This window comes from Rattus rattus, chromosome X (assembly GCF_011064425.1).
Source record: "Rattus rattus isolate New Zealand chromosome X, Rrattus_CSIRO_v1, whole genome shotgun sequence".
Lineage (NCBI taxonomy): Eukaryota > Metazoa > Chordata > Mammalia > Rodentia > Muridae > Rattus > Rattus rattus.
Genome location: NC_046172.1, coordinates 93,321,834 through 93,342,288, shown reverse-complemented (window position 1 = coordinate 93,342,288; position 20,455 = coordinate 93,321,834). Strand labels below are relative to the sequence as shown.

The 20,455-nt window shown below is 39.1% G+C and overlaps 1 protein-coding gene across 1 annotated transcript in view; it reads right to left on the bottom strand.

Annotated features, from left to right (window-relative positions):
* Positions 1-18,465, bottom strand: part of Vsig1 (V-set and immunoglobulin domain containing 1) — a 33,867-nt gene extending 15,402 nt beyond the window's left edge. The window contains 3 exon segments of the mRNA XM_032890385.1: positions 5,282-5,389; positions 8,578-8,741; positions 18,247-18,465. Of these exon segments, the coding sequence (XP_032746276.1) occupies positions 5,282-5,389; positions 8,578-8,741; positions 18,247-18,298 (324 nt within the window). The 5' untranslated portion in view covers positions 18,299-18,465.
* Between the last annotated feature and the right edge of the window lie 1,990 nt (positions 18,466-20,455).

Sequence of the window (20,455 nt, the reverse complement as noted above, 5' to 3'; positions counted from 1 at the left end):
TAGCTAATCTGCCTAACCTTTTAGTTTCTACCTGTGAACAAGGAGCCAGAGCAATGTGTTCCAAAGTAGGAAATTGATTTTCAGTGATGTCTAAATGAATGCCGACTAACTTTAATGTTCAAGAGAAACACATCTAGGGGATGGGGATTTAGCTCAGCAGTAGAGCGCTTGCCTATAAGCGCAAGGCCCTGGGTTCAGTCCCCAGCTCGAAAAAAAAGAAAAAAAAAAAAAAGAGAAACACATCTAGCATACCAAATATGTGACTTTATGGATATTGTTGCTTAGGTGACATTAAGGTTCTAAGATTTTAAAAGTCTTAGTCAGCATAGAAACTATTAACTAAAAGAAAAAGTTCTGGGAATACACAAATATGACAAAAAGTATGAGGCTGGGGCATGAGTGACTGCAACTTGGGAATCACTAGATGAGGTATTAAAGACCTGCGTTCCCTTCACAATAGTCTGTGTACACAGTTTGCTAACTTAATATAAATGTGGATCATTCAGTGATTCCAATGTATGTCCCATAAATTGGGATTGCTTTAGTGTAATGAGACAAGTTATTTTCATAAAATCCTCTACATGGTTCTCCTGGTTCATTTAATTCATTGGCTTCACATTGTAGGAGAAAGCTGAAGCCAGGAGAGGTTTTTTAAATGGTACAAAATCAACAGTTGAGGGGCTGGGAGGGGACTTCCAATGGCAGAGCACTTACCTAGCATGGATGATCTTCTATGCTCTGCCCTCAGCTGAGTAAAAATGGGGACACACAAGCAAAACCAACTTAACCAGAAGAAGAAGCAGTTCCCCTAATTCCTTGCCCAGGATTCTTTATCTAATCAATCTCTTAAAAAGAGAAGAGTCAGACAAAACAGCAGATAGTAATAGTGTCTAGTAGAACTCAAATGTGCCTTTCTGCCTCTGGGTAGAAAAGCAATATATTTTAAAACAAGAACAACAAGCAAAATATTGAGGAATTTAAAAAAAAAGAAGAAGCAAAGTGTAAACAACTTCCTCTCTCCATTGTTTTAACATTCTTTTATGGCCTGAACTTGCTGCCTTATAGTCCATTAATTTATTCCACGCTCTCCCCGAACTTAACCAGGAGCTAGAAACCTTAAAGCTACCAGCAACTCAATGTACTCAAATGAGGTAGGTGTAGATTTAATTTATTAAAAGACTTTACTACACTGACAGTTAACACTACATCTATTTACTTATGAATAGGCAGCAAGAGAGCCTGTTGTGTCTTACCTGGAGCCCAGGCCACTGCCATCAAGACAGCCCCTTCCAACCTATGCCTCTGGCCAGTTCCTCTGCTCCCAAGAAGAAACAAGTCAGCCCTGTTTTATGATGTTTGATGATGTCACAATGAGATGCAACATCAATCTTGCCACAGAAAGTTCTAGAGAGGCTAGGTGAAAGGACCTCAATTTTGCAGAGATGAGGCTCCAAGAGAACCTTTTAGACAAGGACTAAGTCTTAGAAGTGTCATGGTGGCATATGTTTGGAATCAAAAATGATCACAAGTACACAGCCAGAATGACTTACAGGGAAGACTTTGTCTTAATAAAGAACAAATAAATAAAATTTAAACAAAAATTAAATGAAAAGAAGCAACTGTAAAAGTCTCCTAGTGGGACCCGAATCAAGGGGAAAGTGACATGTAAGTAAACAATGAGGTCTCAGACACGTAACTGATCCATCACCCCTTCCATCAAGCTCCTTACACTGCAATCTAATCAATATTTCCCTCACAGACATAGACACTAAAGAGATGAGACAGAAGACTTGGAGTTCAGGCTGTTATCTGAAGAGGAGAGTCGCAAATGTTAGCCAGACAGGTAGATGAAGGGACTTTCTGCTTGGGCAAGTCCACTGAGTTATCATTATTTTAGGAAGAAAACAAGAAAAGAATGCTTTCTCCAAACTGTTTATCTAATAACTCTGGAAGGACTACAAGTTACAACTGATGCCAAGGAAAAGCCTCGTGTGTTCAACAGGCCACATCCTTGGCAGGAATGAGGGGAACCCTGCTTCAAGAAAATCCATGCCAATGTTTCCTAAAGTAGGACTTGTTAAAATGATACCCATTGCTGCCTGTGTTCATGTTCATGACCAAAAGCCCTGCTTTCTCTCAACATCTCCTCTTCATGCCCTCTTTGTTGGTGGCTGTTGGGTAGAGTCACAAGAGGCTATTAGTGATTGCATCCTCTGTCAGATCACTTAGTTCATGTCACAGAGGTTCAGGAGCTATCAGGGGCTGGCTGGATACTGGAAATATGAGAAGAAGCTGGGGCAGGGTCAGTCTATAAGTATGGGTAGGCTTAAGAAGGCCAGAGGGGACCATGGTATTTATTACTGAGGAGCTGGCATAACCTGTGGAAACAAGATGCTTGCCTAGCCAACCCAAATACATCTGTTAGCCAAACCAGGCCCCAAGGCCTCCAGTTTGCAAACTCTGATTCATTCTCATCTATTACAGATGACACTGAGGCCCTAAGAGAGGAAGTGATTTTTCCTGAGTTCACACAGTCAATTTACAGTCAGACCTTGAATCCAAGCCTTAAGTCTCCCATAGTATACATTAAGAGAACATTCTCAGTCTTGCCCAAGACAAGGGGGATGATTTACTGTCCCCTTTGGGACCATTCCATTGCGTATGATAGTCTTCCTTTCTACCTCATGCCAGTCACTGCCATTCCCTGGTCTGGTGCTTCCTACGCTGAACAGTTTCATTCTCCAGCTGCACTGTAGGCTCCTGGTTTCTGCACAGCAGCCTTCCTCTGCCTCTGATGCCAAGTTTCTAGTCACACAAGGCTGTGCAGCTGGTAGCCAGTTGTTGCCTCAAGTTTGCACCACTGCTCTCAAACTAGAGGCTTGATGTATAAGCAAGAAGGCGTGAAAGGATCCCATCTGCTTTCTATTTAAGTCAGAGTTGGATTTACTAAATGCCATTAGCTTCCAGAACTGCTTCCCAGGTTCCTTTGGGAGATATGGAAGCCTGGGAGTCCACAGCTAAACCGCACATTCTTTCCTTTCCCCTCCTTTCCAGCTCCTTGCTTTTGCTCCCAAAGCAACTAGACATGGATTGGAAAGTGGCAAAAGGCTTCAGGCCCAGAGATTTCTCAGGTCTCTGCTATGGAGGCTATGCCTATGAAGAGTTAAATTTCAAAAAGTTAGTCATAAACAAGGTCCGGACTACCTGAGGGAGACTATAGGGCTTTCCGGACCATTTGGAGCTGAAGAGTTAAAATAAAAACTTCATAAAAACTGCAAAAGAACAGCAGATAAGGGGGCAGGACAGAGCTGGCCTGAGATGTATCCGGCCAAGCCTAAAAACAAGGTCAAGGGATTGTTCCAGGAAGGGGGCCATCCGGACGGATGACTCCCTGCTCTACAGATAAAGATAAGACGTTCTCCTATATTGAGAACACCCCAGCCCGCACGTACTGCTTGCAGATGAGACCTTGTACCCATTTCCCTTGCTGATAACCATGCGAAACCCCCTGGCTTCTCCTATACAAACCCCTGCCTGAAGAGGCTAGGGGCCGATTCCTCTGTCTCCTGTGTGAGATACGTGTCGGTCCGGGATCTCGTTAATAAACGCTACCTCTTGCTGTTACATCAAGACCGGCTACTCGCGTTTCTTGGGGGCACCCCAGCCCGTGACTGGAGCGAGAGTCTCCCCAAGTTTGGGGGTCTTTCACCTATACACAACAGAAATAGAATGCCACAAAAAGGCTCTCTGCTATTTGCTTGAGATGTCCACCATTTGAGTGACTATTTTGGATAAAATCGTGGAAGATCCCTGCTTGGGTATACTTCTTCAACAGAAATGAAATGAAGCCCAGAATGGACCTGCATTAGTACAAAGAGATGGGAGAATTGTAAGGTTCTTCTCTGATAGCAACAGTAGCACTTTGGGCAATTTGTTGTGTGGCTCTGTTGCATGTATTGTAGAGCATTTAACATCTCTAGTGAGCACCCACCAAATGTCACTAAGGACAATCAAAATCAAATCAATGCCCTTTCCATTATTAAATTCCCCTGAAATGATGAAACCAACCCTCCTTAAAGTTATAGAAACATTCAAAATAATGTTACCTGCACAGGACAGAACAGGTTTTAAAATGTAAGAAGCCAAAAAATACAGACAGTCAATTCTGGGGAAGTAGTTGTCCAAATTGGAGACATGTTGTGGATATGAGAATGGCGAAGGATTTCTTCTATTATATTAAGTGGATTGTAGGAGATAACTATCTAACAAGGCCATGTTAAGCAGTATCAGTGTGCATTTTGTTCATGGGTAAGTGTTGTCACTACTTTCAGCAATAACAAGGGAGACAAAAAAAAGGAAGCATCTATGGACAGAGAGGTACCAGATTTCCCAAAACTTCCTGGTTAGTCTGTTTGTACCAGGTACATTTTCAGAGATTATCCCCTAAGGGATAGAGTGAATCTGTCCATATTTTTAGACACAGGGCATTTCTGAAAAGAAGTCCAAATGGACACTATGTCCTTAGGATCAGAGGGTTTATGGAAAGAGCAGTTTCTATGGACTGAAGGGACTTCCCTAGAGAGGTCATTGAGACACAGTATCTGGCCCTGGGTCCTGGGAAACACTGGGCCTCAGGGTGGATTGCTTTTTAATGCAATGATTTTGAAGCGAGGAAGATAGACATGAGACAAAAGCTGGCCACTATCCTGGTCAGAGCAGCTATAACCCTCAGAATCCTTTGAAGGAGGATTAAGAGTTCCAGACATGGTCATGAGAAGGGAAAACTAAAAATTTCTCTAGATTTTGTTTTATTTTTACAAATGTATTTATGTGTATGCATGTGTATCTGTGTGTGGTTTTGTGTGTGTACAAGTGCAGATGCCCCAGGAGGCTAGAAAGAGATACTGGACTTTGAGTTACAGGCAATTGTGAGCCATCTAACATGGTTTCTGGGAATCAAACTCAGGTCTTCTGCAATAGTAGCAAGCTTTCTTAACTGTTGAGCCATCTCTCGTTTGTGTTAACACAAACAGTACACATCCCAGTACTCGTAGGCTGAGGCGGGAGGATGCTAAGTTCAAGGCCAGCCTGCATTCTATAGCAAGACCCTGTTTCAAAAACCAAACCACAACAAAACAACCTTCCCCAGAATCATAGAGAGCTTACACTAATCTCTATTGTTATCATACAGAAACCCTTCCATCCCACTCCTGAAGCAAGTCTAGTGTTCTAGACTGTAATTAGGACAAGGGTCTAGTAGTACACCAATGGGATTTCTTACCTGAGAGGTCCAGCTACATCTTCCCCGAGCGTCTCTTGAATGCATCATTTTTAGACACTGACTGACTGCCTTTTCCTCCATACACTCAGTTTTGGGGTGCGAGCCAGGCTGTGTTTGAGCAGAAATGAGTGGAACTGAGAGCTGAATGCTACATGCTATATTGCCACATCAACCTATGAGTTGAATTAAATGACTCAGTGGTCAGTCTAGCAACGCTTTACTCCCATATACCACAGAATGTCCTAGAAACAGCGGTCTCTATTACATATACATGAGTCAGGGTGGGAGGCTTGAGAGGGCATTTTCTGTATTACTGGCTGGCCTTGAACTTGTTAGAAATTCATGAATGACCTTGAATTTCTGATCCTCCTTCTTCCACCTCCTGAGTTTTAATAGTACAGACATGCACTACCATGCCTGGTTTATGTGATGCTAGGGACTCAACCCAGGGCTTCATGCAAGCATTTTACCAACTGAGCTGTATCTCCAATCTAGTCATCTCAATATCCTCCAAATACCCCCCAGCATTCACTAGATGAACTTACAATGTACTCTATGGAAGTTTGAATTCATGGAAATGCTCAAGCAAAGAAGGCACAAGGAATGAAAGCTAAATTCTGTTTTGAAACTACTCTCTCAACCCAGGATGTCTGCAAACTCTCAGCTGACCAAGTTCTTCTTGGGAATGAAAAGTAACAGAGAAAAAGGTCTGGATTCTCCCTCCAGTCATTAGGGATCTGGTAGAGAGAGCAACTTCTGGGCCCAAGACCAAGAAATCCCTAGACTCTGTCTCAGGTCAGTTATACAGTTATATTAAGTGAATCTTGTTGGGCTGTTTTCTCTAGTCCCTCCAATATGGATGAGATAGTTTTGCAAAATAAATCTTACGAATGGTGATGTTAATTATAAGAGCTCATATTCACTGAAAGTTTGCGCTAGAAGGCTTCCTTGTGTTCTACAAAATCCATCTCATTCAAGCTTTTCATTGAAGCTGTCAAAGAGGTGAGTAGCTACATTTTACAGGCAAGATAATTGAATCTCTAAACAGTCAAGTTACTTGTCTAGGGTAATTCAGCCAACTAGTAGGCAGAGTTAGGAGCAGAACTGACATCCATCTAGAGATTTCTACTGGGACTCTGAACTGATTCCCAAAGAAAAGCCCATGAGTGAAGGGGAGGTGGGGGGAGAGAAGAAATCCAGTTATCTTAAAGTAGACACTAAAAGAGGGCTGTGATGGGGATCTGGAAAGGGTAGGTAAAATGAAGCAGGATGGGAAAACAAGACAAGTTTTGTGTTTGGCAAGTGTTTCCCACCATCCTTGTCCTCCAGGAGCCTTGGTCTTCCTCAGCATGGCATTGTACAGGTTTCAAACATTTTTCATTTGATCTAGTAGCTCAGGAGAAAGGACCTAATTTGATTTGGCAAGGAAAGAAACAATTCAACAAACACTTGTCAATAGAGTTTTTTAAAAGTTCATCTTAGAGAAGTCCTGAGCTCAAGACACACTCACTGTGATTGCCTAAAGCTTTTCCCCCTTGCAGTCTCTTCCTGAGAAAAATTCACTGCTAGTTATCCTTTCCCCCCAGTTTTTAAGTGGCTAGACTTCAATCAAGATGTGGCTCTGTAGATGCCAGAATCAGAGGATGCAAACAAAGTCTGAAATTTGCACCCTTGAGCTCAGATTCACTTGGCCTGGTCTCCAGGAAGTGCAGGACATCTTGAATTGAGTACCAAGCATAAAGCATCTCAAAAGATGCTTAAGCCTCTCTCAAATCGGCCACCACTTGAATACTGAGCAGGACTTCAAGTGTAGGAACAGTGTGTTAAAAAGACTCCTAAGAAATCAAATTTTAAAAAGAAGAGATCTTGTGATTATCTACTGAAAACAACCTATGGAGAAAAGCAATTATTTCTTAGTTGACATAAACATGTCCAGATATTTTGGGTGATGGAAATCGGTTGTTATTTTCTACTGGTAGTCCTACTGTTGCTGCTGTTTGTGTGCATGTTTTTCCAAATGTTTTCATATGCCTTATGTCAGATCAGTTCCCATGAATCCTTTCATCCTACTGTATTTTGAAGAGGGGCATGGAGTGATACAGATATTGTGTACCATAACCAATATTAAACAAAACTCTTTAACTCTGAATACAGTGTAGCACCGACGGGGTCTCCCTGTTGGTGATGTTTTCTGATAAGGAAATGATCACAATGTCATGCGTTGAAATTCAGTATCTACAAAGACTCAGTGGGAGCTGAGGAGTAGCTGGCCAAGAAGAGGATCCTCTGATCTCACGGCTTCCTCCTCCGCTTCTTTTTCCAGGCTTCACTCCCTTATCTTTCTAGGGCTACACTAACCTCCCCTTTTTGACAAAACCCAACTCAGGTGTGGCTGGCTATTCCAAACCACCAGTATTGGCCTCTTCATTATTTTGGGCGATGAGTCATTCTGAGAATCCATTATATGGGGGCATGAATGGTATATGTGTTTACATATACATGTGTGCACAGATGTACATACAACTCTATGTAATACAATCTTAGCCTTGGGATAATTTTCGAAAAGAATTACTCTCAAGGCCAAATGAAGAAAATCTGGTGATAGGCAGTTTGCCCATGGGATCATCCTTCTACCCTATGCTGGCAACTTCTCCCAAACCTTTTGTCCATCCCTTCCGTCTTTTTTTTTTTTTTTTTTTTTTTTGGTTCTTTTTTTCGAGCTGGGGACCCGAACCCAGGGCCTTATGCGCTTCCCTAGGCAAGCGCCTACCGCTGAGCTAAATCCCCAACCCCCGTCTTTTATCTTCTAACTTCATGCTGTCCTCAATTACATGGATTTCATTACTATCATGGCGTTCTCCATCAATCTGGGGGATCTCAAACTGTCAGACTCAATCAGGAACAATGTGTTGATTCCCTTGCCGGGCAGATCCGAGTTATTAAATTTGGTAGAGCTCTTCAGATCTGTGAAGGATTTACATGTGAACTGGGATCTTCTGAAAATAATGACATATTTGTAGAATGTCCTTTAAGAGCTCCTGCTTATTTCACCTATGAGAAGGCCTGTGGCTGTTCTGGAATACCTGAGACACATGGTGCTGACTATCCAAAATTGTAATAACCGATACACATAATCATGTGACCATCTTCACTAAACAGCTACCTAAAAACTGTGTCTCAAATTTTGTCATTCTTCTCAGTAATTCCTTTACACTTTACTGTTCCTTCATACTCTCGTGCCAACAATTTCCAGTCAGAAGTACTAAGTGGGAATAATTTAATTAGAGAATCCTTACAGATATTGGCTCCATTTCCTTATTGTGGAAGAAAGACCATTGGATTGAAAGCTTTTCCAGGGATGTCACAGTGGTGGTATACTGGCAGAGAAGAGTAACATTAGATCCAACAGTCACATTCACAAAAGCGTCTGGGATGGTCACTTGCACCATATTGACCTGACCTGAAATGATAATCATCAGATAATTAGTAGTACATACTCACATTCTGATGACGTTTTCTTATTTTTTATTGGAATACATTTCAAATGTTATTCCCTTTCCAGTTTCCAATCCATAACCCCCCTATCCCATCTCCTTGACCCCTTCTTCTATGAGGGTGTTTTCCTACCCAACCACCAACCCCTTCCCGCCTCCCAGCCCTGACATTCCCCTACACTTGGGGGGGCGGGGTCAAGCCTCGGCAGGACCAGTGGCTTCTCCTGATAACATTTTCAATACAAATACAAATCATCTTGTTTAGAGCCTCTGTGATGGGTAGAGAGTAGAGTGAAACACGTGGGAGACCTGAGCAGACAACAGACACAGGAATGAGTTTCAGTCAACAAGTTATTGGCATGAAGATGATAAAACCATAGGTGACAATGAGCTAACAATAGCACTGGACTGGTAATTCCTATAAAAGTCATGTTATACACAGTTTCTTACAGTCTTACCCAGGAACACTAAAAGGTCTAGCTATGGAGAACAACTGACCCAGATTCCCCATGATCAAGAAGCGTTCCTTGAATACAGAGAATTTATTTAAAGAACTGGAGAAGTCAGAGCCAAGGCCTGTTGGCTTTGCTACAGCTTTCAAGGCCCAAACTAGGAAAACTCTAGGCCAAGTGGGACAAACTGGTGGTTTTCTATCCCTAGACCACTGTGTGTAGGGGAGTGGGGGGCAGAGTAGTGGCGGACTTACTAAAAGATGTAGATTATATATCCATGGTAGTACAAAGATGTCAGGTTTCTTATAGACCTTCATCCTTATATGAGTATGTAGTGGAGTGAACCAATATCTACATAACTGGTGACCTGATTGACCTGGTGACCAGAGGGATATGTATTGTGTATTTTTTTTTCTATTTTTTGCAGCTTTAACTTTTAACACAGGAAATGTTGGTAGAAGTATTTCCCATGAAGAAAACATTTTTTTTTGAGGGACATCAGTACTCGTCTGTGGTGTTGAAGGTGGAAAACAGCTTGTACATACTGAGTAGGCACTGTATCTCTGAGCTACAACCTCCTCCCCTCATTATTAGCTCACTATTTGGTTGATTTGCATGATTTCACATATTTTACATTTAGGTTTTACTGGCTGAATACTTGGTCTCTTTTAGTCATTGTTCCATTGGTGCTTGGGGGAGAAATGGGCATTATGCTGTTGTTGGGTTGTGTACTCTACATAAGAAGATAAGCTTTAAAGCACCACAATACATCTAACATACACAAGACTCTGGGCTCAATAACCATCATTGGTAAATAAAAGATAACTCAAACCACTGTCAATATTGGTGTCAATATTTTACTAGTTGCAGTGGTTTGTGTAAATTTCACTTCCATTTTGGTCCACTTGCCTTCTCCACATTTAAATGTCACTGTCTTGAGTATAAGATAATGGTATAATATTTGTTCAGTTGTCACATATGATGCCCAGGACCCATGACTTAAAGCGGCCCCCTGTATGTCCTTGTATTTCTGCCCTTCCTTTTGTCCCTTCATTCTTCCTAATGCTTCAAGATCCTTCCTTTCATCATCTTGTATATTTCAGAAGTAATGCCTTTAGCCATTTTTCAAGAGTATGCCTGCTAAGTAAAGATATTTTACCCCCTTTGACTGAGAATATCATTATTTTTCTTTAATTCTTGAGAGATAGCTTCACTAGACATAGATTCTATTTTCTGTCACCTCTGCCGTACTGAGTGTATCAGCATGTTTCTTCTTTTTATTATTATATTTTGTTAGTTCTATAATTTCCATTCGGATTTCTTGGGAAGACAAATAATGTAATTTTACTTAAAATAATTCAAAGTAGAGGAAAGGAAATTAAGGTGAAGTTATACATTCAAACAGTCTTCAGGACTGGAAATATGGCTTGGAGGTAGGGTACGTGCCTTGTATGAAGAAAGCTCTGGTTTTGACCACCAACAATGCAGAAAGCAGTCAGAAAAATAGATGACTGCAATGTCTGACTTTTCTTTGACTTCTTTGTTTCTTAATTTAAAGTGAAAAATACTTGTACATGTGGCATGCATGTGTGGTTTGCTTGGTATTCTGATATATTACAGAATAATTATATCATTAATTGATGTATCCATCATTTAATGCATTTATCATATTTTGGTAATGAGGACATTTAGATATGGCAACCACAGAGCCTGCATGGGTCTCTGTCAGGCCCTCTGCATACATGCTATGGTTCTTTAACTTGGAATTTCTGTGAGGATCCCAACAGTGTGTGTGTGTGTGTGTGTGTGTGTGTGTGTGTGTGTGTGTGTAAGAGGGCTGTTTCTGACTCTTTTGAATGCTTGTAGGACTTTTTTCCTCCTAGTGGGTTGCCTCATCGAGCCTTGATATGAGGGTTTGTGTCTAATATTATTATTGCATCTTGTTATGTCATATTCGGTTGATATCCGTAGGAGGTCTGCCCTTTTCTAAAGGGAAATAGAGAACCAGTGGATCTTGGGAAAAGGAAAGGTGACAGGGATGTGGGGGGAAGTGGCAGGAGGAGAAAGGGGAGGCTGTGGTTGGGATGTATTTTGTGACAGAAGAATAAATTTAAAGGAAACATTCTATTAGCCATTTTGAAATACTCAGTATGCAATTATAACTAGTAAAAAAGTGGGGGGTTGTGAAATTGAAGTAGAATATGGAAGGGTTTGGAGGGAGAAAAGGAAAGGGAGAATGTAATGAAATTATAATCTCAAAATATTTTTTCACAAAGAAATACATAACATATTAACCATGGTCACTTTATTCTTCAATAGGTCTTAAAATTACTCCTCCTGTTTAATTGGAACTTTTAATCTGTTGAACAATTTTGTGCTAAATACTGGAGAGACAAAGTGAAATGAGAGTTCCAATCTCTACCTGCCATTTCTATCACAGATCAGTGTGGTAGTGGATGAAACTCAATGACATGGGGAATACAAATCTGATTCAAACATTCCCTGATTTCTTTTAATATTGGAAGACACATATTATCTATAATAATTTGAGATTTGTTAAAATCTCAAAAATTACATTACCGTATTTTCAAAATATAAAATGAGCCCTTTTAAAGGACACTACACATTTTCTCACAATAGTAAAGCAAAACTGCCAGACCAGTTTTTACTGCCCAGATTGTCAATAGTCAAAATTATAATCAATTCTCAAATTTTGAGGAAAAGATACTTTTCAGGAATTAGCCAACCTTAATACAATAACAACAAACATCACAGCTTCAAGCTATGGAATTTGATACTAGTTTTTAACTTTTCAAATAAACTTCATTATCTTAGCCCGTGCCAGGCCCAGTGTCTTTCTGCCTGCTGCCTATGGATCAAGATGTAAAGCTCTCAGCTATTGCTCCAGTGCCATGACTGGCTGCTTGTTGCCGTGATGATAATAGACTAACCCTTTGAAACTGTGCTGGGACAATTTGTGCTCATTTAGATTAGCTTGCATCAATCCAAACTTTATCAAGGAACACCATTTACACTCCGGTTTTAAGATTTAACCTTTTGAATATATTGAATGTTTGGTTGTTCCAGACATCCTTATAATTAAGTGAATCTTAGGCAGGTGTATGGTTTCTGTGTTCTAAAGAAATCAATGAAACCAGCAGGATGCCTGCCTGAATGCAACACAGAAAATGATTTAGTAGAAGTGGATTTGATAGGTCATGAAAATGCCAAGTTTGTAACAAGAAAAGGAAGCATAATAATAAAGATGACTTAGTTTTCACAGATAATATAAAACTCATTCACACAACAGACACAATCCATGTGTCTGAGACACAAACACTTATCTTCCTTTTTCCTATAAGTGAAGTTGGATTTTTTTTTAAGATAAGAAAAACATGGAGTATTTCAGGTACAAACAACAGCATCAAGCAGAGACTGTGTCTTATTCCTTCACACCTGAAGATTACTCTCTGCTGGAAAATCTAAGAAGTTATGATTGTGAACTAGGTCACGGGAAGAAACTCTGCTCAGACCAAGGAGCAACCAAAAATGTATACACCACCACATACTCAAGTGTCTGAACTACCAAGTGACAAATCAAGAGCTAATGAATAGCCTTGTTTGTAAACATAGCTCTTTAAAGAGTGAGTTGTGTGCAGAAGTTAAAAGGCATAGGTCATAAGAGACTACAGAGAGACAAGTCAATGTCTAAATGATTTCATCACAAAAACTGCTTTTCAATGACACTAATATAAACGGATATTCCAAAGAAATCTGATGACAGAAAATATCTAGAAAAATAAATCACCAAGAAATAAGATCTAAAAAACCCAAACAAACAAAAAAACAACAAAACAAACAACAACGACAACAAAAATAGGTCCCTATACTGGCACTTCTGATAAGCATTCAGAAATGGTATTTTTTATATTTTAATAGGGATCCATAAATAACCTTAAAATACTTCCTTCTTGGGGGTTTATCACATATGCCACTCTTGAAAAGAATGCTAGCATCCTTTTTAGTACATGTATGCTGACAGCACAAAATCATCGCTATTACTCCAGAGGATTTGATGCCCTCTTCTGACCTCTGTAGGCACTAAGCACATTCATGGTCCACATACATTCATGTAGGTAACATATTCATGCACATTAAATAAATAAATGTAAACACTTTTTAAAATATTTTCTGAAATTTAGTATTTCAGTGCTTTGTGAAACACTAAACATCAATATTTTGTCTATTTTTAAAAGCGTCATACTAAGCTATAGAACATGGCACATAGATTAGAGGAGTGTACACGTGTTGCTTCTTCCATAACATCAATAGTATACTGAGAAGCATGTAAAGAAATATAGCAAGTGTGGTGGTTTGAATATGCTTTGGCCCAGGAAGTAGTACTATTTGGGAGGCGGACCTTGTTGGAGAAGTGTGTCATTGTGGGTGTGAGCTTTAAAACCTTCCTCCTAGGTGCTGGGAAGGCAGGCTTCTCCTAGCTGCCATGCTCCAGCCTTGATGATAATGGACTGAACCTCTGATCCTGTAAGCCATCACCAATTAAATGCTGTCCTTTATAAAAGTTTTCTTGGTCATGGCGTCTGTTCACAGCAGTAAAACTCTAAGACAGCAAGACACTCCAATAGCCATAAAATAGGATTAGTTGAGTGGAGTGACACTAGCTAAATGGAACAGATCATTCTAACAACAGCAATCATAATAGAGTTGCTGAAATACAACTGTGTGTGTGTGTGTGTGTGTGTGTGTGTGTGTGTGTGTATGTGTATACACAAGGTGTTTTCCTAAAGGGAAAACTCTGATACTTTCAGCACATTGAATTTAAGGCATACTGATCTAGTAGTATGCAAACTCAGCTTTTACTATGACCTTCACAGTCATTTAAACTCCTGAGATGTACGTCTACACCTTTGAATAGTTTCTTATGGTTCTTGTAAGGACTAAATGCACATTTTAACATTTTGCCACTATGAAGTGTGTGTCAGTGTTGCTTTCCTCTATTTGAAGTAAACACACAAATAGGTCGCAAGCAGGTCAATTATTTATTTATTTTATTTATTGATTTATTTATTTGTTTCATAGAGAAAATTTATATGGATCATTTTTGCATTAAGTATATATAGTGGGGTCACTATAGCACTTGGCAATAATAATTTTATCTGTAAAATGTATATGAAATGGAGCAATGTGTTGCCAAGTTTTCCCACTGTAAGGTACCATTGCCTCTCTTCCCAATACCAATGTCTCTATGAAGAGATCTCTCTGTGTAGCCTCTACTAGGAAGCTGTATCCACACAAACCAGACGAACTTTTCCAATACCAGAGATTTGTGTTTCCACGATTATTAATTTTGTCCTACTTGTGAGGAATAGCATTGTGGATTCATGGACATTTAGTCCCCAGTTTTAGTTTTAATCTAAGTATTATCTACTAATTCTTTCACTTTAATTTCTCAGTATTTGGGGATTTGGGACATTTTTTTCAGTTCTTTGAAGAGCCTCACAAGTATACTTTACTAAACTGGAGTAGTCTTCGCTATTTTCTGTCTTGTGCATAGAATAAATCACTTCTGTAAACAGTCTTATATATCTAGATTGGAGAATGTGACTGGAAATAAAGATCTGAATAGTAAAAAAAAAAACCCACAGTGAAACCATTCTGCTACTGTATAATATTTATTCCTCTGAGATCATCCTCTAGATCATCATTGTCCTGCACAACTTCCTGTGACAATGAGGATGGTGGTAGACATGGAAATATTCTGTCTCCATGCCGTCCCATCCATTTCAGTAGTGACTACTCACATGAAATGTGGCTTGTAAAATGGGTAAGAGTCATGTTGTAATTTTATTTACTTAACTTGAATTAATTTAAATTTAGATAGTCATATATGGATAATAAACAGGTAAATGAAGCACTAACCAGTAAGCAGTTCTACAAACATCAGGAGAAAATATTTTCTTCCCTTGGATTAATTTATATGTTTTTATTTACTTTCTTTCTTATTAATCTATTCACCCATTCTATATCCCAAAGGTAGCCTCCTCTCCTTCCTCTCTTTCCAGTGCCTCCCTCCCACCTCTCCTCCTCCAACTCCTTTCTCCCCTTTTCCTCAGAGAAGTGGAAGCCTCCCATTTATATTTATATTTGGAATAATTTTATAATGTAAAATAATATTTAAAATTGAGAGAATAAAAAATATCCACATTAACTGAATAGTGAATAAATAACAGGCTAGAAACTAAAACATGCTTTGTGAAAATCCTAGCTTATAATTTTCCTCATTGACTTGACTGAATTAATGAACAAGGCAAAACCGCATACATGGTTGAAGTGTATGTGACTGCTTCTAAAAATGAGTGCTTATGTTTAAATTAATCAACATCCTAAAGAGTTTAAATGGGCTCTATTTTACTGATGATAATTCATTCATTTAATGCCTACTATGTGGGCAAAGTCTTTGCTTATTTGGAGAATTACGAACTACTACCATGCCACGGCAGAAATACTGCCCAACTAGTTCTATTGACTAGATACATTTCACGTGATTTCATCTCTCTCCACTTCCATGTAAAGTTGCTCCCTTTTTAGTTACAAAATAATATAACCAAACGATCATAAAATTTTTGTGTACGATCATAAAATTTTTGTGTTTGACCTTAAACCCAACATTCGAAGATATTTATTTCTCTCAAATGCACACCTCCATTAACTGAAAGCAAGAGTAACGTATCTTTCTACCAGGTGGCAAATACATATCACAAGGCACTGAAACCATATATTTTTTGCACAACAAAGTTTTAACTAAAATTCATTTTTCTGAAGTGGAAATGAAGACCTCAGACATCACTGAGAATATTTTGATTAGGATAACATCTTCCTGATTAGCTGTGCAGAAATTTGATTTTAAAGATGAGTACGAAAATAATTTCCAGATGTCTGGGTTTGGGGGTAGTGAATTACTCTTTCAACACATTTTTACTAGGGTCCATGTACCATGCTTGATACAAAAATAGCCTTTTTCTGGAACAAATGCAAGTTGAGCATGAAATTGTACATTTATAAGACATCGTTAGTTTTCCTAAAGCCAGAATGTCAACTGGTGGCTCCTAATCGGCAAAGCGACTTGGGTCTCTGTGAATGATAGGTATAGATTCCTTAAATCTTCCTTTGTATGCGTCCCACATGAATGTGACTATAGCAGATCACATCAAATTATACCCCATATTTATACCACCTCCTGTGCAATCAGATTTTGCTTTAGGCCAGCTAAAACATATATCCATAAATACACAGCACATGGCAAACAATGACAAAAACAAAAAATCATACAGTTGATTTAAGAAAAAATATCCAGGTTCTATGTCTTACTCTGATTGGGCCATCTACTGAAAGTTACAGTTAATAAACCTGCACCATGCTAAATCATTGTTTAAATAATAGAAAAATGAGGTACCAGACGAAGGCCCATTTGAATGTCATACATTTTTTTTTTTTTTTTTTACTTCTAACTCGGAGGTGGGGACCAAACCCAGGGCCTTGGCCTTCCTAGGCAAGCGCTCTAACCACGGAGCTAAATCCCCAACCCCAATGTCATACATTCTTACAAAGAAAAATAATTTACCCAAATCGGAGTGACAAGATTATATTATTTATAAATTTCTTCATTGTCAAATACAATAAATATCCATTATATTTATCATCGGTAAAATTACATAAACATACATTTATTTATAATAAAAGTTGTTCGTGCACTTGTTACAATGCTATGTCTAATATAGAACAGGGTAAGGCTTTACAGAAAGAATTATGTTGACAAAAGGTGTGCTTCTAGAGGGTTGGTAACATAAAACTTAGTGTTTAACCCAACTAGCTAACAATTGAAGAAAATGACAGAGATTTTCCTCATCTATTAAGTAGAAACAAAACTCTAAGATTAAGTAACTAACACATTTCCCGCTCTATAGCCAGACTAGATCATGGAATAAATTTAATAGTTCTTTCTGGTGACTTTTGACTCCATGTAACGTCTTCATTTAAGCATTTAATAATAGATACTTAAAATTTTATTAATAACCACAAGACAGTATTTAAATTAACATGTTCCCTATTCCTACAAATGTTGGAAAATAAAATCAAAACATTTAATCACACCACCCAAAAGGAACCATGATCATTATATTAACTTCGCTTAATTTATTATAATTAATGTTTGTGTGTCTAGACTTCTTACTTATTTTATCCTGAGCATATTTTTGTACCATGAAATGTGCTTATAAAATTAAATGCTAATGATAACCTAACATTACTCATGACTTAAAAGAGCACTCTTGTTTTATAAATAATGTGATTGTAGCTACCATAAACTTTACTTACCATCAGAACAGATTCAAAATATACACATTAATTTTAAAACACCAGCCAAGGGACTTTCCAACTCAATTGCCTCTCCTGCGCTTAACAAACACTGGGGTTTGGGGCCCTAAAAATGATTTTGTTCTGTTCAAATCCCTAAATTCATCCATATTATCCATGTTATAGCATGACTATTGGATCATGTAATTTCTGCAATACAGACCTAAGACTGAACAAGCGCTCACTGAGTCTTACCCCTGTTTCCCCACTCCCCACACATATGTGCATGTGGTCTTGAAGCCAGGCTGAGTCAAAAATGGTGAGCTTAGGAGAAACACTGAACTAAAACAGAAACCTTATCTTTAAAGTGCAAACTTTGCTTTCTGAGTAAATTTGCTCGTTCACCTTTCAAAGTAAAGGAAATGGGAACTAAAGAAAATGGGAACCATTTCATGAGCTCTGTAAAATGATTTGGCTGCGCAATGACCTCCCAGTCATCAACGCCGAACACGTTTGCTAAACAAGAGTTCTGAAAATTGACAGCATACTCATCACAATCTCTTGGAAGTCTAGAAGAATATCTGAGATTTTAGTCTAAAAGAAGATTTGACTTCCAGTTGCCATTGATAGAAGGCTCGTTCCTTACCTGCAAGGCAGTTTAAGATCAGCAAGACCTTCCAAAATGCAAACACCATCATGTTGAAAGTCGCCGGGAGCAGCAGGTGCCAGTCTGAAGGCTGCCTGAACTAGGCTGAGTTTCAAATTGGCTTCTTCAATCACAGGGAGGTTTGCCTGTCTTATCAGCTGGGCATCACCAAGCAAATAGGCCTCCTTAAGCTTGCTTATTGGGCACTGACTTCTCTCTGAACAGATCTGTGTTTATTTGAAACACTCCCCCCCCCCGGGTGTGTTCCCTTGATATATTTGCTACTGTGTTAATAATAAACCACATGCTTAAATCCTTCCAGCTCTTTGTTCACAGATTCTCTTAGGTTGCATTGTTTAAAATCAACTCTTGAAATAAAAAAAGAAGTTGTCCTTGGAGGACCTCCTCCAGTTCTTCCCATAAGATGTCTTGGTCCTGCTGCTTCTAAAATGAATGGTAGATTTGTCCCATGTCCAACCTGCTGCTTCCATTATGTCCTAGACATAACGTTAGCCCTATAGCAGCAGCTTCCTGAATGGCCTCCTGCATTTCTTTCTCCTTCATCCTGTGTAATAATTTGTACCAGTCTCAGGCTAATGTCTCTCAACTCTAATAAGGCATTTTCAGTAACACTCTCCATGAACTGGACTGTCAACAAGTCCGGGGTCTTTCTTGATTCCCAGCTTTTCGTGATCTGGTCTTCATTATATCTGAATTACAGTCACAGTAAGTGCTGAAAAGATTTATTGCTCGAAGTGTTTAGTCAGACAAAGAGCACTCATTTCAAATCATGTTTTATGAACTTTAATTTACAAGAAAACGATTTCACTTCCATCTTTCTTTAGCCAAGTGAATTCCCCCCTCTTCAGAACCCTTTCACTTCTATAAAACCTAACTTCTCCTTTCAGACGTCCCTATCCACATCTATGTCTGATGCCAAAACCTTAAGGACTTCTCATCCTCAGACTCTTGCACTCCCTCATCTTGCTGTCTGAGCACATTCTTAGATTTTGTAAACGTACATGTCAGTTCTCCCTTAAATACCCCTGGCCTAAATTCACATTTGGCTGGCAGTCAATTGCTATTGGGCAGTTGATACTCGATTGCTCCCCCATAGTTTCCTATTATTAACTGAGACTCACCTAAATCCACTGCTTGTGACCTCTTCTAGGAATCGTGAGCCCCTTCAGGGAGAAAGATCAATTCTTATACAGGAAAGTCCTAACTTAAGAAATAGTGTGTCTCAAAATATACCTGATAATTCATATTCTTGCAGAAGCAATGTGATGAGTCAAAGCCTTTGTCCTATGCAGACCTTACTTGAAATCCAGCTTAATTTTGGGTACCATGCCATAAAGAATGGGGATGAAGAGAAAAAAACAACAGATGGCAGAGAAAACCATTTTCCCCTTCACGGCAGGAATTATGCACAGGACAATTTTTTTGTAAATAAATATTGCATGCCCTTGATACCTACTTTCCTTTCCGAGCCTACATCCTTAGTCCTGTGAGTTTCTGGGCTGTCGTTAAGGGGCATGCACTCCACAGAGATCTCATACTCCAAATTTCTTTTTCCTTTCTATCTGTATTCCTCCAGGAAACATCACCATTTGTAAAATGCCAGTATCAAGGCAACAATACTATTTATGAACAATTTGCAATCTGTTCACACTACTGATGATCAATGGCTGGTGTCCTCCAACTAAATTTCTGATCAGGAGAATTAATCAATGAGAAAATTTATGGCGAAGTTCTGCACCAGAGGACAGCTTATAAGGATTGCTCTCTGGAGGTCCACACCAGCTCTCCTGAACCTTGGATATTAAGCCTTGGCTTCTAAGTGCATAAAGGCTCCAAAAGACCCACCGTTTTCACTAAAAGTCATTGACATTTCTGTTCGCAAGACAGTGAAATAGAGAGAGCGTGTTTAGAGGTAGCTATTTTCTGTTTTATTCCTTTGTAGTCATTGTTGAAATTTTCAATATATGAGCACTGTATTTACCTCATTTCTGCTCCCCCTTTCCCCACTATAATTCTTCCCATTCTTCTTTCCCACTCCCTCTGAAACTTATGGCCTATTCTTCCTCTTGGGTATGCTGTTCGTTAATCACGGGCTTATATGTTTCTTCCTATGTTCCATACATGACCATAGTAGACTGTCAATATAACTGGCTGTCCTGGTTGATTTTTGTCATCTTGAGATAAACCT